Source organism: Perognathus longimembris, chromosome 5 (assembly GCF_023159225.1).
Source record: "Perognathus longimembris pacificus isolate PPM17 chromosome 5, ASM2315922v1, whole genome shotgun sequence".
Taxonomy (NCBI): Eukaryota; Metazoa; Chordata; class Mammalia; order Rodentia; family Heteromyidae; genus Perognathus; species Perognathus longimembris.
This window is the reverse complement of record NC_063165.1, coordinates 28,192,850-28,210,819: the sequence shown is the minus strand read 5'-3', so window position 1 is coordinate 28,210,819 and position 17,970 is coordinate 28,192,850. Positions and strand designations below refer to the sequence as shown.

General features: G+C 35.0%; 1 protein-coding gene across 3 annotated transcripts in view; it reads right to left on the bottom strand.

Moving 5' to 3' along the window:
- Window positions 1–17,970, bottom strand: part of Nsun3 (NOP2/Sun RNA methyltransferase 3) — a 52,224-nt gene that overhangs the window by 6,029 nt on the left and 28,225 nt on the right. For 2 of the 3 annotated variants that reach the window (XM_048346464.1, XM_048346465.1), the window contains exons 4-5: window positions 17,745–17,899; window positions 16,582–16,703 (exon numbers count right to left, since the gene is read on the bottom strand). In XM_048346464.1, coding sequence (XP_048202421.1) covers window positions 16,582–16,703; window positions 17,745–17,899 — 277 coding nt within the window. Of the gene's footprint in view, window positions 1–9,131; window positions 9,741–16,581; window positions 16,704–17,744; window positions 17,900–17,970 lie in introns of those variants that run through there. The other variant, XM_048346466.1, reaches the window with a different exon arrangement.

The following is a 17,970-nucleotide window of genomic DNA, read 5'->3' as shown; positions in this document are numbered from 1 at the left end:
TCTGGAGGGCTTTAGTCTGGTAGGAATTAAATTTGAATAATAAATTCTGGCAAAGTAGTATTATTTGCCACATGAAAAGACAAAGCAAGATTAGAGAAGGAAAGAATGACATATTATGTTTGGGACTGGTAACAAGAAAAAGAAATCTCTATGTTGTCTAAATTCTGAGCTATGCTATTCTCTCTCTTTTTCTTAAGAGGAAAGAAAATCTAGCCACTAAGTGACATACATTGGTAAAATAGTATTCTCTGCTAACTTCCACGAAATGAGCAGTCGCTCCCTGACTTCTCAATAACACTAAGTGTCATGATTTAACAAGATCCTGAAAAATGAGGTAGTATTCACCTGCATAATCACTAGCCAGGTTTTTCTCACAGAATTATTACAAAGTACATTGCATTAAGACTAGCATTATTCATTATTAAATACCAGTAAAGTAGTAGAGCTTTCTAATCACAATGGTAAGACATGAGCTTCCTAATCAAATAAATAAGTAAAAGTCAGAAAAAGATGTTATGACTAACTATAAGAGAAGGAAATAATTATTTCTTAGAAGTTCTAATACTCAGGAGTCTAATTACTATGTTCTATTCCAAATAAGACCACAAAACATTTGTTTTGGATTACATATTATTGTTCAATAAACAAATTCAACAGTCTTGAAAAACTTGAGGAAGTGCTTCTAAAGGAAGTAGAACAGTCACATAGTATAAACACTGTCATTTCCTTGAAAATACCTATTTGCTTCTCATGCCCCTACAAAAGGCTTAAACCCTACTGACAATACTAAAAAAGATTCTATCTACCTTACTGTGGTAAATACAGCTGATCGTGATTAATATTAGTGTGTAAAAATAATAGGGAATGCTTTTTACCCCAGAACTACTAACAGAAAATGGAATGGTAGCAATCAGAAGGGATCCCAGATACTGGTTGTTATATGGCAGATAGGGGATATAGAATGCCTCCTAAGGTTTTAGTGCTCTTTCAGTGTATTACAGGATGGGATAAAATGCATTTCATGCTTGAGCCACCCTAGTTAATAAATCAACTATAAACTAAGCAAAACAAAACAGATTCTATGTTTAAAAAACCCTATAGGGGGCTGGGGATATAGCCTAGTGGCAAGAGTGCCTGCCTCGGATACACGAGGCCCTAGGTTCGATTCCCCAGCACCACATATACAGAAAACGGCCAGAAGCGGCGCTGTGGCTCAAGTGGCAGAGTGCTAGCCTTGAGCGGGAAGAAGCCAGGGACAGTGCTTAGGCCCTGAGTCCAAGGCCCAGGACTGGCAAAAAACAAAAAAAAAAAAAAACCCTATAGGATATAATATTAAATTGAATGGTAATTTAGGCTTTGTGATAGATTTGGCCCAAAAATCTCTCCTGCACTCAAGTAACATTATTTTTGGTTGCCTTATCTCATAGCGGTATACATGTTATGTTTTGTTTAAAAGTATTAAATGTCTGATTAGAGAGTTTTGCTGTCTAGACCATACTGAAGGAGGGGGCCATATTGTCTACCTTATACTAAATATATACTTTTTAAACTTACTTTTTAAACCTCCAAAATCTAAATTCTGAAATACATCTGGCTCTAGGTGTTTTTGAATAAGATTTGGGGCTACTATTTTAGATTTGAATGACTTATTGGAACATTATAGACAATATTTTCTGTAATATATCTCATATAAAAGTAGCCACATAGTTATCCAATGAAAACTTTAATACTTTTTACACTAACAAGCATCTAAATAGGCAGGGATTATATAGCTCAGTGTTTGAGGATTTGGTTAATATGCATGAGGCCCTGATTTAACTGGCACTATGGGGATGGTGAATATATCAGATAGGCAAATTCACCAATAAGCAGTCTATATGCTGATATTCACCGTGTCTCCTTTCTAACATATTGTAAGGAGAAAACTAGATTATTTTGCATTTGATTTGGTGCACCCAGTGTTTCTCCACACTGACCTCAATAAAGTGTGTGTGTGTGTGTGTGTGTGTGTGTGCACATGTGTGTGTGTGTTTTAAAGCAGTTATTGGCATTTGAATTCATAACCTCTCACTTGCTATGTAAACACTGAACCTTAAGCCACACACCCCCAAACCTTTTTGCTTCAGCCATTTTTTAGGTAGAAGATTACTTATTCTTTTTTCCTGGAATGACGTGGATCTTGATGCTCCTACTTATGGCCTTCCACAAACCTAGGATGACAACTATGTACAACCAAACCCAGCTTACTGGTTGAGATGGAAGTCTCACTTATTGCCTGAGGTAGACTCGAACTTATTATCCAGCTCATCTCTGTTGGCGTAACTGATACTAGCCACTAGAACTTACTATATTTGTTTCCTTTTTTAAATAAGAATAAGCCCTTATTCTATTAATAATAAGGCCAATTTTTGAAGTATTTATCTTCTATGTCCTCAAATTAAATGCTGTGCTTTACACTGCAGTTTTCCATCTTTGAAAGAGCTTCTTAAAGGAGAAAATTTAATTGTGTGAAAATTGTGGAGAATCAACTTTCAACAACTGTTCAAGATTCTTAGAAACAAGAGGAGAATGTGTTGCTATTTCAGCATAACAAGCAAGGATCTTTTAATTCCCAGACTAGTCACACAGGCTTCCAACTATTAACAAGTGATCTTTAGTAAACAAGGAAAGTGAAAGAAAAATGATTGCCCAAATTTAGTATCTCAAAGGAAAAATAACAGCCTTTAAGTTCAATTACCTCGAAAAGAAGCCAATAAATAAATAAATAAGCCCCAAACTAAAGTGTCTTGGAACCCTGATAGTTATCAAACTTCCCAAGGGATAGAAATGCAAAATGAACCAAAATTTAATGTGATGAAAGATGCCCAATTTTTTTTTTCTGTAGCAAATATGGAAGTCTCAGAAAATGTTATTTTCATAAATAGCTATTAAAACCACCTAACACATTAAAAATATAAATCTCCTTTTCTGATATATTCTACTTGTGCTTGATTAGATAATTTGCCATTCTGTTGGGAGGGTCAATGTTAATTAGATCGCTAAATTTAACTCTTTTCTTCACTTAAAAAGGATTGAGCCCTAATGGTAAGAAAAAAAATAAAATTCAGCACAGCAACACTGCCATCTTTTGACTAAAGAAAAAACTGCTACTTTCCTCTTTCATTATTTCCTTAGGACTTAGAGAATTTAAAAAAAAAACAACTTCTGTTTATGTCATCTGTAAACACATTTGAAATCACATTACTGTCTCACCTATGAAGTTACAGTAGCTTCACCTACAATATCTGGTGCAGAAGTGCAAGACTTGAAGATGTCTGCATTCTTGAAAGTCAACTTCTCATCTTTATCCTGTCTTCCTATTGTCATTATAGTATCAAGGAAATAGAGCCACAATGTTAAATGTAGATATGGACAAAGAGAGGCACTCCAAACTGTAAACCCTTTCATGGCACAGTACTAACAATCTTTCCCTCTTATCTTCATAAGTTTAGTATTATACACTTTTTTAAGCCAAATAACAGGACACTGTATTTTTAAATAAGTATAGGAGTCTGATGCTTTAATTGGCTCAATGTAACCACTGGACAGAATCTACATAAGGCAATTTTTTTTTTTTTGTCGGTTGTGGGGCTTGAACTCTGGGATTAGGTGTTGTCCCTGAACTCTTCTGCTCAAGGCTAGTGCTCTATCACTTGAGCCACAGGGCCACTTCAGGTTTCCTGGTGGTTAATTGGAGATACGAGTCTTACAGACTTTGCTGCCTGGGCTGGCGATGAGCCCTGATCATCAGCCTCCTCAATAGCTAGGATTACAAGTTTGAGACACCTGCGCCCAGCATTTTATTATTTCTTTTGAAGATAATAAATGTGATTTTATTGGGAGCATGGATACATTGCTGTCCACCATTTAATTTAATAACAAGCTCCCCCTCAGCAATTCTTTGAGATAAAGTCACTAGAGAGCAGTTTTCTTGCAAGTACTTTTCCAAGTGTTTCCTGAATCGCTATCTTCCAAAATGACATCTCTTTAGTCTTAAGTGTCTTTGGAGAGAAGACAGTTCCTTCACCAACAAGAGGACTTGGGAAGTCTCTCTCAGACAGAAGTCAATGTTCTGCAACAGTTGCCACATGAAACTGCTTCTCAGGACCCAAAGTTGGATCTGGTTGGCACTCTTTGGCTGCATTCTCATGTTGTAAAAGGCGACTTTATAAGGCCACTTACAGGTTACATTGAAAAGAGAAGTAGAAATATTTTTTCAAAGTATGAAAACTATTGGTATTCTTTTTATTTCACTGCCAGGTGATAGTTAAGCTAAGTCCCAAACTGCAAAGATGAAAGGCCTCCCCCCAGAGGAAACTGGATGCATGCACCACACATATTATGTCAGGAGGAACTTTCTTATCGGTTGCATAGAATATAATGTTCCAGACAAAAGGAAGTGTAGACTTGGTTCCAAGAATCAAAACATGTTGACTGCTATGGAGTCAAGGGCACGTGATCTGCCAGATTAATACTGCCTCATGTTTACTTGATGTTTAAGAGCACTTCACAAACCATATTAATGAAGTCTATGAGGTAAATGTACATGTAAATACTGTTACCCGATTTATTAAATTTGGGTTATAAACACTTAACTTTTGTGAAGTTATATTGGCAGTTAATGCAGACACAAAGAATGCTATGTTCGTCTAATTCCAGGAAAAGGGCTACATGCTTTACCACTGCTAGTTATCTGGAAGCTAACATTATTGCTAAAGCAAGTATAGAATCTGGGGCAGTAAGACCTAGGATGCCAAAAGCATGCATTTTATCATCCCAATTATCCTAAATACTCATTGAAAGTAAAGAATAATTGCATACCTTTAAGCACAAAGAAACTAGGAGTTAATAGGTCTGAAGCAGTGACCTGAAAGTCTTAGCTACCTGACCTTTTACAACATAAAAGCCTCATCTGTAATATGTTACTCACAGCAGTTATGAAGAGGAAAACCAAAGCAAACATCTTATGCTGAGACAAAACTTACAAGTCTTCATTGGAGATTGATAGTTTAATGATAGTTTTAATGAATAATAACAAAGTAGACTCAACAAACAGAAACTCAAGAGTAGTTCATCCTTCATAAAAATTCCTAGTCATCTGGATGTATGTGTTGATATATAACATATGTGACACATATAACAACAGTAACATATGACATGCATGCGATATGTGACACATGGGACATACATGTTAGGTATGCCATGCTTGGCATATGTGACATGCATGTCATACATGTCAGATGGACATGCATGTCATTTATGTCACACGTGTCATATGACACACATGTCACCAGTCGTGCATGTCTTATTGTGATGTGGAGGTCAGATATGGCCAGCAAAAGAGGGCAGAAGCTGACTCCATTTCCACTATCTCCCCAGCCCCCCTGCTCAGAGGCCTAGGAAGATTCCCTCTCCCAGTAAACAATAGTGCCCCCCTCCCCTCCAATATGGCAGGATTTCCCTATCCCACAATCACTAAGCTAAAAAGTCCCCGCCCTTATGAGAAATGAGCACACCCCTAGCCAATGAGCCAGAGACAGAGCTTGACCGGGAACTAACCGGCCAGTGAAGTGTAAGCCCGCGAACCTTCACCCAATCACAAAGCCATTGTCATGGTTATCCCTCCCCCTACCCTATTGTCAATAAAAAAACCCTGCTGAACAAGGAGGCGGGGCTCACTACCGCATGGCTGCTGCCATGGAAGGTTGTGGGACTGGCTCTAGCTGAATTAAATGACTCTCTTGTCCTTGCATCAGATTGGCTCCTTGGTGGCTTTTTGGGGGATCGTTGGCCTGGAACATCATTATCTGTCTCGTAAGGCATGCATTCCATATATGTCATCTGTGCCATGTATGTCACACATGTCATCTGTATCACATATTTCACACATGAACATATATATATACATATAGACATATATGCTTTATATTTTAATGACATATGTTCTGTGTATTTTCTGTATATATAATGTACTATATAAAATTAAACTATTTGGGCCAATATATACATATATGTCAACATATACACATGCCAATATATGTATACATCATACCATAATGGTTCCATTGAGCTTGAAGATGATTTGTGTTCAGCTATTGTTTTATAAAGTACAAATGCTGATTGTATTCAGTTAACTGGTAGTGCTCTTCAATCTAAACATGGCTTCACTCATTTTCTACTTGCTCTCTTTCAATTACTAACTGGGATGTTGAAATTTCTAGGTATTACAGGGAATCTATTTCTTTTTGTAATTCCCTCATTTTTTTCCTCATGCATTTGGAAGTTTACTGGGCACATGAGAATAAAAGCCTTTTACATCTTCATACACACACACACACACACACACACACACACACACATATCTATACTTCTGTGAAGGCAGAGACTATGTGTTGTGTCATTAACTAACAGGTGAAGGATTTAGAAATCCACTGTTTTCCTCTTCTTCCTAGCTGCTTATCAAGTTCTAGTGCTCACATACATTATTTTTCACAAAAATCATGTTTCATTCTGACCATTTCAAAGTAGATAGTCTGAAACTTTCAGTCTTCATTGAGTTTATTCCTAGTATATTTTCCCAAAAAATACATTTTCAGAAGTATCATTGTATGCACATATGACAAAAGCCCCTTTATACACCTAATGCATGTTAATAAACCATTAAAATAAAGCATAAAAAATAAAATAAGAGATATATTCATTTTGAAATTTTAAAATTTATCAAAATAGTATGTTCTGATATTACATTTTACCATTATATGCATTAGTCTATCATTTATATTATATGGGTAAGCCAATTGATATTATCTTAATTAAAGAGGCATGAAACATACTTTCCAGTGTAAAACAAAAGAATACATGTGATTTCAAATATTGTGTAATAATTTTGAGTAAAAAACTTCTAAAATAACCTCCAGCTTTAATGTTATAGAACAGATAAAAATGATAGACATTAGAAGCTTTACTTCAAGAAAAAAAAAAAGATTTTTGTTTGTTTTTTGAGACAAGTTATTAACATGTAGACCAAACAGACTTTGAACTCAAGATCATCCTTGCTCAACTTTCCAAGTATTGGGATTATTGGCATATACAACAAAGCTTGTCTTAAAATAAATGTTATGTGTGTGTACATTTGTTTCAGCAATATTGGGTTTTAAACTCAGGACCTGGTGTTAAGAAGGTTCTTAGACTCCTGAGCCTTTTTTGCTAGTTTGTTATAATTTTGTTGCTATTTTTTTAAATAGAGTCTTTGCTAGGCAGTCTGGACTAAGATCCTCTTATAGACATTTCCAGCACAGGTGGGTCGATACATACAAACACAGCAAATATCTGTTTATTGGTTGCTATAAGGTTTTGTGACCAGACTGTGCCATGATCTTCCCAATCTCAGGCTTCCAAGTATGTGTCCCCATATCTGGTTTTAAATAAAGTTCTTCCTAACAAACACATTATAAAAATGAGAAAGACCTGTCTTCTTCCCAACATGGAATATAGATAATGAACCTACACAGAAATTAAAATATCTGCTCATGGGGAATACTACTTGAGCAATTATATTCTCATTTTTGATAAAGTGGTACAATATTGTAACTTTTAGTAAGCAAAGTTGGTTATAAAGTCACTATTTTAAAACTGATATGTAAATAATACAAAAAAATCAGTAAGGCATTTAAAAATACTAGTTATCTGTGATACTTCCTCAATTTTAACAAAAAAAAGAAATCCTAAGGAAACCTTTATATGCTTTTACATGCTCCCTAAATATGTAATTTATACTTTTATATGTAATTTATACACATTTACTATATATATATAAAACATGTATATATATAGGTATATTACTCTTATATGCTCTCTAAATCTGTCTCTGGCTTTTCCTCAACAGTATAAATCTCATTCCTCTACATTTCATTTTTTCTCTTCCCCAAAGTATTTGGGTGATTTTTTTTTTCATTTGCTTTCCTTTTCCATTTCATATCTTTTTTTTCACACTGCCAGCTTTTAATATTTTTTTTTTTTGCAATTCTACTATTTTGCTGCTTTGCAGTAGTTCCTATTTCTTTTCTGATGCTCGTTTCTCATCATTTCCCTCTTTCTATCAGTTTACTACTGCTGCTAGAAAACAGCAGTCTGGGCAAGAAAGCAAATAAAAAATCCCCACCATGATTATGTTCTATGACCAAAAGAACATTAAGGTGAAAAGTTGGAGCTCATGTGCAATATATCAAATAAATGCAGATTTGAAATTAAGTTTCAGGTACTATAAGCATCTAAAACATAGATATTTCTAGGCTGATAGCTACCCACTGCTATCATCAGTTTAAAAAATATTATTTTACAAGCCTTGAGGGTACCCTTTACTGTGCTCACAGTAAGTAATCAAATTCTGATATCAAACTGCTTATTATCAAAGATTCTATAAATTCAAGATAAAGAAACAAGACTGAGCTTGCTATTTTCAAAGATGCCATACCCAGCAGCTAGTCTTTTGTCAGCCTAAGACATAAAAAACACACTGGTAATTATCTTCTTTGTACTGGCACTACATTTTTACCTTGAAGAGGGTTATTTTTGAATATAGTACTGAAAGAACACACTAATGACATTAGATTCCCCTGCAACAGATTATAAATGACAAGTTTCAACGTAGGTATTATGGGTCTCTACTTTATCAGTGCAAATTTAGTACATCTTCAAAATGGTTAATGACCTCATTAATATGAGTATTGGAAAGGGTTAAGGATAAAAAAGACCTCTGCTAAACTAGAACATAATAAATCCATTCTTCTGCTGCTTAAATTAGCAAATTAGCAGAGATCCAACAGATCCATTAGTCCTGCCTTACTTCAAGAAAGGGTCTTTGTCTACTATCAAATGAATTCTTCATGGGGCTGGGGATATGGCCTAGTGGCAAGAGTGCTCGCCTCTTATACAAGAAGCCCTGGGTTCGATTCCCCAGCACCACATATACAGAAAATGGCCAGAAGTGGTGCTGTGACTCAAGTGGCAGAGTGCTAGCCTTGAGCAAAAAAGGAAGCCAGGGACAGTGCTCAGCCCCTGAGTCAAGGCCCAGGACTGGAAAAAAAAAATGAATTCTTCAATACACAATGAAAAAAAATAATCTTTAAGAATAGCATCAAAACTGATCTGACTTTGGCCACTGAAAAACATGCTTGTGAATGGGAAATTGCCTATTAGTGATGTAAATGATTTTTTTGTTTTGTAATGAGAAACTGACATCACTTTTAACCTGATAGTAAGCATACTTATAGCTGGCTTTTGTGGGGTAGATTATGGGCCTCTACAGGTCATCTTTACCCATTCCCTCAAGAAGTTTCCACAAACAATGCTACAGAACTCCCATGTCTTTATAGCACAGGATTAGAAAACCACTGACCTCAATACCTATTAGGAGAAAAACAATGACTGTTTCCTCCTAAGAAAGAAGTCATTTGACTCCTGCAGTGGCCAGATTATAAGATAATTAAAAGCCTATAAGGTTTAGCAAGACATGTTAGTGACTGCATTTAGGCCAACAGCATGGTAAACTCAGATACCTGGGTGAGTGCCAGAGTGGGAACAACTGCCAGAAAAACCTTTCTCATGGAAGAAGAGTCTCTGAGACTCTTGGTATACATTGTGGGTACATCTTGTGTTTTTTAGTTTTAAGTGAAATCTTTGGGGCCAGAAAGTCACTGTTGCTAGCAGAAAGAAAAATCGGGGAAGAAAAAAAAAATATTGTCTTGTTAAGTATTGCTACATATTGTCTTGTTAAGTATTGCTATTGCACTGGTTCTCCTTTTACCCTTTATCTCACCATTCTGCTGTTCCCCTTCCTTCCCAGATTCAGAAAAACATACATACAACATCAAGGGCACCTAAATCAAATACAGTGACAAAAGGGGTTAAACCAGAGGGAAGATAAGCAAAAGAAAAAAGAAATAATTTCACATAGAGCATTAGAAATAACAGTGGTAAACTGCTGAAGGGGGGAATGAAGAGTTAAAGTAAACCTCATTTTCAGGCAGCCCCCGTTTTGTTGTCTGTTTAAAGGATGAGCAAACCCAGGGCAAGCTTATTAAGGCTCAGCCGGTCAAGAACTCCAACCGCTCCCCGGAATGCCTGGAGCCCTGAGCCAATCAGATTTGTACCCATGTCCTAATCTTGCTTGCTTGAACACCTGATTGCTGTAACTTTGTTTTTTGTCTTGCTTGAACACCTGATGTCTGTAACTTTGTTTTTTGCCTTTATAAACCCTGTGCAATCGCAGCTCAGGGCTTCCTCCTAACCTCCGCTGTGTGGGTAGGATGAGGCCCAGGCCATGGCCCGCTTGAATAAAGCCTTGCTTTGCTTTTGCATTTCGGAATGTCTGAGTCTTGGTGGTCTTCATGTTGGTCGTTTCACGACTTGGCATAACACTGCTTGTTTCCATAACTTGGAGTTCATTTCACTTAGCTTCATCTTATGTGATCATATGTACATAGCTATTGAGCTATTGTGGTCATCTGCTAGTACAACTGCGGGGAAGAATTGGAGAGGGGGGAAGGTAGGAGAAAAATGAGGGAGGAGGTAACAATTTTGACAAGAAATGTACTCACTACCTTACATATGTAACTGTAACCCCTCTGTACATCACTTTCACAATAAAAATTTTTTAAAAAAGAAATGAAAAACAAAAGTAAAAGAAACACAAACTCTCACAAGCAATGAATTTCTACAAGAGATATGTCTTTGAGGACAGCTATGCCTCTGGCTTCTGCATGTCAGTGTCTTTGCTAGTACTTGTAGCAAAGCAGACATTCATTAAATATTTGTTGAATTAAATTCCAGAAACAGACAAAAACAACCCATAAAGCATCAAGTGACAATTAAGAATCCACAAAAAAATGCTAGAAATGGTGGCACCTGCCAAGGCAGGAGAATCACACAGTTGAGATCAGCCTGGGTAATTTGGTAAGTCTGTCTCAAAATATAGAAAACAAAACAAATGAAAAACAATGTAGTTTAGTGGTAGAGAATTTCCTAGCATATACAAGGATCTGAGTTAATCCCTAGGACTACAAAGGGAAGGGAAGGGGAGGGGAAGTGGAGGGGGAGGGGGAGGGGGAGAGGGAAGAAAGGAAGGGAAAGGAAAGAAAAGAAAACCATTCAAATGACAAGAAGCACTTACTACTTTCCGCAAAAGTAACCAAGTAATCATTAGTAGTAACTACTTGGAAATTAAAAAAAAAAAAAAAAAACTAGAAAAAATTTAATACAAAAATGTAAGTACTCCCATGTTTTAAATACTTAAACTTATTTGTCTAATTCCATTTTGAATGAACTGAATGAAAAGTTTGTGCAAGTTGTTAAAGAACAATAAACTGTTAACATCAAAGGCATTTGTAAATTGAGTAAATGATGATGAGATACTGCTCCAAGTGGTACCATTTTATTCTGAAAACCACTACCTTCTAACTTTAGTTTACTGATAATCCTCACTTGGAAAAGTTTCCTAATTAGCTTTCTTCTCTATTTGCTTCATTGTATCCATCTTCTATAAGGCAATCTTTCCAAACTAAAGGTATTCACATCATTGAATAATTAAAAATCCTTCTGTAGTTTCCTTCTGCATATATCAGATATTTTCAGTTATGAAATGAACTACTCAAATTAAATAGTAGTCCAAGGCACAATTAAAACAACAGGAAGAGTGATAGAGCACTTGTCTAACATGCATAATACCATGTTTGATACGCAAAACAACCAAAAGTAAATATATAAAGAAAAAGGCAAAAAAAAAACAACAAAAAACAAAACCAAAAAGAAATGCAATATGGTATGATACAGATAGTAGAGCCCTCTTTTGTTTCATTTGCTTGTTTTTTTTTTTTGTTTGTTTGTTTTTTTGAGGCAGGGTCTTGCTATGTAGCCCAGGCTAACCTTAAGGGTGAGATTCTTCTGCCCAGACTACTGAATGATGGGAATGCATGCATATACCACAATGCTCAAGTAATATTCTACCATGTTTATAAACCAAAAAGTTAGTCTGAATCAGAGATGATAAACCCAACAATAACAGTAGTGAAGTCAAACAAGACTAGAACCAACCCTGTTCATCATAAGCTTTGGATGTCTTCTGAACCTTTTGTAATTAAATTTAATGTTGAGTATTTTGTTAATGTGTTCTTGCTAAAAGGAAGGATATAAGACCTCAGTGTTATAGCTAAACATGAGATCTGAGCACCAGTTTTAATTGCAAGTATCATGCATAAAACAAAAAAGAGAAAAAAATTAAAATGAACTGAATACTATTTATTTCAGAACGTCTGATTCCTGTCCATAAACCCTAATGAAAGAATTTTAAAAGAAGAAGAGAAGGAAGGAAAGTATTGTCAGTATAAGTAGTAATAAAAAATAGTTTGGCTTTGTTTTCTGGCTTCCAAAAAATATGACTAATCACTGAACAACAATACACAAAGTTAAATGAATTACTTGAGCTTTAAAAAGAAAGCTGAAATAGTTGTGGAAGTCTTCCATTATGCTAGTACTACATATCCAAAAATTGTATGTACAATATGAACATATCAAATTTCTAGTTATTAGGTGATAAACAATAAGGGCCCAGGGCTGGGAATATGGCCTAGTGGTAAAGTGCTTGCCTTATATACATGAAGCCCTCGGTTCGATTCCTCAGCACCACATATATAGAAAAGGCTGGAAGTGATGCTGTGGCTCAAGTGGTAGAAGGCTAGCCTTGAGCAAAAAGAAGCCAGGGACAGTGCTCAGGCCCTGAGTCCAAGCCCCAGGACTGGCCAAAAACCAAAACAAAACAATAAGGGCCCATACCCAGTCACTAAGCATCCTTCATCTCAGCTTCAAAACGCATCAGAGAATTGATGTGAGTAATTTTTAAAATGTTTCTTTTAAAATACAATTCTTGCTGTCAGAGTATCATTTTTAAGGATTGTTATCTGGATGATTTATATAAATCTTTAAAACATTACCCAGTAATCTAAGCTTCCTTTTTCAATGAGTTCACAAATTGGATTTTACTTGTCAAGTAGTAAGAAAAGAAAATCAGAAGGGGTCAGTATTTTATATGTGATTGATTTTCTTCCAGGAAGTGGATGACATGATACATTACTGCAATAAGATACCCACATTTTTGTAATAAATCATACTTTTCAGTTAGTGATTTCTCACTGAAAATCATATAAGCTTCACTTGCACAAATATCATAGCCATGTTCTAAAAGGAACATGTATGTAGTTTTGAGTATATTTTTCACAGTATATTTTTCTCAATATATTTAAATAAGAATGCAGAAAATGATATGTAGTATGTATATATGGTATACATTATATGTTATATAATAGAAATAATTGGCTCAAGTAATTTTAAAAAGAGATAATAAAGATATATGTTTAAATGGTATAATACAGATAAAATTATTTTATGTTCAATTATCCCTTTAATCATTGTTCTTCATTCTTATATTCTGAAAGTAGTTTCGGGAACATTCATGAGAAATAATTTTATATAACTTTATAACTTCCTGTTTTATAAATTAAATGGAGTTACTAATTTTCTACTTTTTTATGGATAAATTAAAAAGTCTCTATTAAACATATGAAAAATTCAAATGTTTTCAGGATTTTCCTCCTGTCATCACTTTACTTTTCATTACAAAAAATTAAAGGATTGCATGACTACTTTTTGATTATGTATAATTTTAACAAATGTATGTTCAGAAAGATTTTTGGAAAGAATATTATAGTAAAGGATGTATTTCAGTGGAAGAATCCTTGTTCAGTACCTTGAGTTCAATTTCCCACACCTCAAAGACATAAGCAAAAGGCAAAACAAAATAATACAAAAGTAATCATATATCATATATCTACTAACAGGTCTCTAAAAAAAAAAAAAAAAAGTAACAGCCCAGAGCCAGTGGTCTATGCCTGTAATCCTAGCAAGCTACTCAGGAAACTGAAATTTGAGGATCACAGTTTGAAGCCAGTCCAGGAAGGAGAAATCTGAGTTAGTCTTATCTCCAATTAACCACAAAAAGCCAGAAATGGAGCTGTAGTTCAAGTGGTAGAATGCCAACCTTGAGAAAAAGAGCTCAGGGACAGTTCCTAGAATTCAAGTCCCAGGATGAAAACACACACACACACACACACACACACACACACACACACACACACACACACTCTCACACACACACAACAGTAACATAGCTATTAGTGGTAGTGTACACCTGTAGTCCCAGCACATAGGAGTCTGAGACAGGACACTACTTCTATACCAGCCTGGATCAGATCTGCTTATTTTAGGGGATAAAAATCATAGGAGAAAAAAAGGATTAAGAATTAACCCAAAAATGTCTACTAAATTATCAGTTTTCCCATATTCACAAAAACCTTATCAAAATTAATACTTAGTTATAAAATATTGGTCACAAATTACTAACTTTTCAAAAGCTAACATTCCCAACACTTTAAGAATTATTTAATACAATTTCAAATAATCTGGCAAATACATAGCCACAGAAAGCATATGCTTATCTGTCAAAAAACAAAGGTAGACAGAAATTGAATATTCAATAAAATAGTTTGATCAAAAAGTTTCATTTTGTTTTCTAAGTTTTTCCTTTTTTTTTTCTTTTAAGATAAAGTGTGGCTGTGAGCTTAGGATGACCTAGAACTGGATATCCCCCTTGTGTCAGCTTCTCTAGTGATGTGATTACAGGCAGGTTGGCTCACTTATTTCTCTCTTGACTACATTTTCCTATCAAACCAGGTAATTCTTGCTTGCTTTCTGGTTGCTTCTCAAAAACATAGGTAAGGATAGGCTAACAGTGATTTATAGTTTGAATAAAACTCATACATACCAATTTATTCTCTTGTGCATTTGCATTTAAATTTTTATCTCTTATTATAAAGTAAAAAGAATTGCCTTTTGTTAAAATAATAAGTTTGTGAGGATGATTTGAAAGATGAGCAAGGGAAAATTCTCTGTAAATGATATAGTGATATAATAGTTATCTCTGATGGAAAAAAAGTACTATAGGCTTTTCATTCTTTGAAGTTAAGGGCAAGAGATAAAAGAGAGATTGTGCCAGGTATTATCATTTTTTCTTTATCTTCTTAACCCCAAGAATTTTAGGTGTCAAAAAAATCAAACCATTTTCTATGCCTGTAAGATTATGTGCGCCACTCCTTCCCTTCCTTCCCTTTTATCATCATTATCACACAGAACAAAGACTTGGTTTCAGCTGTCTTAAGTTGATCCAAAGCTGTCTATGCAGACTAAATAGAAGAGATAAGGAAGGCGGAACAGACACTCAAGAAAAAAGATGATGACTGGTATGAAGACTTTTCCCAATCACATGTGATTATGTGAAAATCTATACTTATTTGACTGGCCTCCTCATTTTCTGGCCTGTCCATATGCTACTAAAGTGATGTGATACTAATGACAATTCTTGTGTGGAAGGAGATGGAAGAGCTACTAAGGGAGCTACTAAGGTCTCTCATAGGAGGTGTATGTATGCATATGAATGATCTTTGTAAATGACTGATACATTCAATTATTAAATGGGAAAAACAACCAAAAGAATGCTTTAGATTTATAAAAACAATAGCAATCAAAAATAAATTATATGAATTGCTTTATGTTTATGCCTAATTACCTTGTAACACAATAATTATATTACATTAAGTTTTGCTATAAATTTAATTATAACAGTAAATTCTAAATACTCTACTTTATAATTTAATATTTTTAAACATTTGTCTACAATTTTCCTTCTATATGCCTGATGCCAACAGAAACAATAAAACAAACCACACTCCAAGAGGATTGAGTCTTATCTAAAAGTGAGATAAGGAAAGGTAAATGCACACATTTTGAATGATGGCAAAAATATCAGAAAAATACCAGTTCTAGAGAACTGATTAAAGTTTCAGTAAAGACATGTCAAAAATGACTCCTGAAGAAACAGGATAGTAAACCATGTAAAGGGAGGATTAGTTAGAACTCTAAAGCAAATGAAATAGGAAATGCTTTCACCTAAGACTTTAGAACTCAGACACTGAATAGCATATTGGCAGAGCTGATAAAACAGGGCACAACTCAATAATAGTCTTAAAAGAATGAGATTAGTGAAAAGACTTCTTGACTTTTATAGAGCTTACACAAAATGTAATAGGGTATTGCATGCATATTACCACAAGTTCCAGGACACCCTGGGTGACATAATGAGATTGTCTACAACAGCAAAAGTAAAACTACAAAAACAAAATAAAACTACAAGTAAAAAGTCTTGTTAAGCAATGAGGGAATGACTTCAGGATTTCCGGAAGGCAGTGTTGGGATTAAATTTATATTCCATTCCCAATTTTCTGGGATGAACAGATTAAATAAAAATTAAGAAAAACACAAAGAACGAATCTATGAAGAAGGAAGGAGAAAACCAAACAAGTGTATAATCACAAATGGCCAGAGAGGGAAAAAAAAATTTAAGTGGGAGCATTTAGGGGAACATTTAGTAGTGCTCACCTTAAGAGTTCAATCTGTAGTAAAGGCAAATTCCTCCTTTGATGTATTCTATAGGCTGCCTTCTGAGAATCAGATGAGAACAACCAACTTCGATCATTTGAACATGGAGCATCAACTAAGACCTAAAAGAGGGAAAAGGAAAAATAATGCAAATGTATTCTAGACATAAAGTATATAGAGAAGCTACATGACAAACAGCAATAAGTAATAATATGTATTTAGGATCCAAAGTTCATGATAAATTCTTTGTGACATTTCCGCACTATTAGTTTTCAGAAAATTTTCCTGTTTAATTTTTGTTTGTATGCTTATTTGCTACGTTAGTAGGGGAGATGATGAAAGGAAGAAAATCTAACAATGCTTACTAATAACATTTTATTTTTTATTTTATTTTTTACAGTACTGAGGAATGAACTCAAGGCTTCACACATGAAAGGCAACTGCCTACCACTATGAACTATGCCCCTACCTCCTTTTTGCTTTGGATAATTTTGAGACAGATTTTCACTTTATGGCCAAGCTGGCCTAGACTACTCTCCTCCTTCTTGTGTTTCCCCATGTCACCAAAGTGCTAGGCATGAACAACTGCAACCCAGCCATTGTGCTTCCTCGGTAGGTGGAATAACAGAGACCATCTTTTGGTTGAGATGGAATGCCACAGATTTGTTTTTGCATGGGCTCGCCTCAAACTACCATGTGCTGATCTCTACCTTTCAAGTAACTAGTATTATAAGCATGACGCACCATGCCTGTCAAAATTTGATATTCTTGAGAGTAGTAATAAAAACTAATTAAAATTACTTATTTTAAACAGACACTCAAATACTTAAACTTCCAGAATTTATTTTTAAGAACCAGCTATGCAGTACTAGTATGTATGTACTGACTCAAATAATACCTGATCTCTTTCTGAGTACCTATGAGGTACCAGGGAATAGAAAATATCCTATAATCCCTAAGTCCAGTGTTATTGTTTCCTCTGAACCATGTTGGCCATCTGATGAAAACTGCTTCCATGTTTACTCTATTAAAATATTCTATCAAAGTTCACTCTTCTCAAAATACTGAGAAACTTTATAACAAGCAGAAGGGAAACAACCTGAAAGCAACATTGCAGTGGAATCAGTGGAAGCCCATCAGTTTGTTGCAATGTAATAAAGTACCTTGTCAAATACTTCAGGTTGGGCATGTCCCAATTCTCTGCCATCAGATTCCGACACTTTAATTACATTTATCAAAGGTTGTGGGATGAATGATTCTAGTGTCTGTCTCAGCCATCTCAATCTCAGACTATCATATTCATTACAATGAAGATAACCTAAATATAAAGGATGAAAAAGTTTCAAATGAAAACACTTGCTAAACTTTTTCAGCAAAATATATATACAG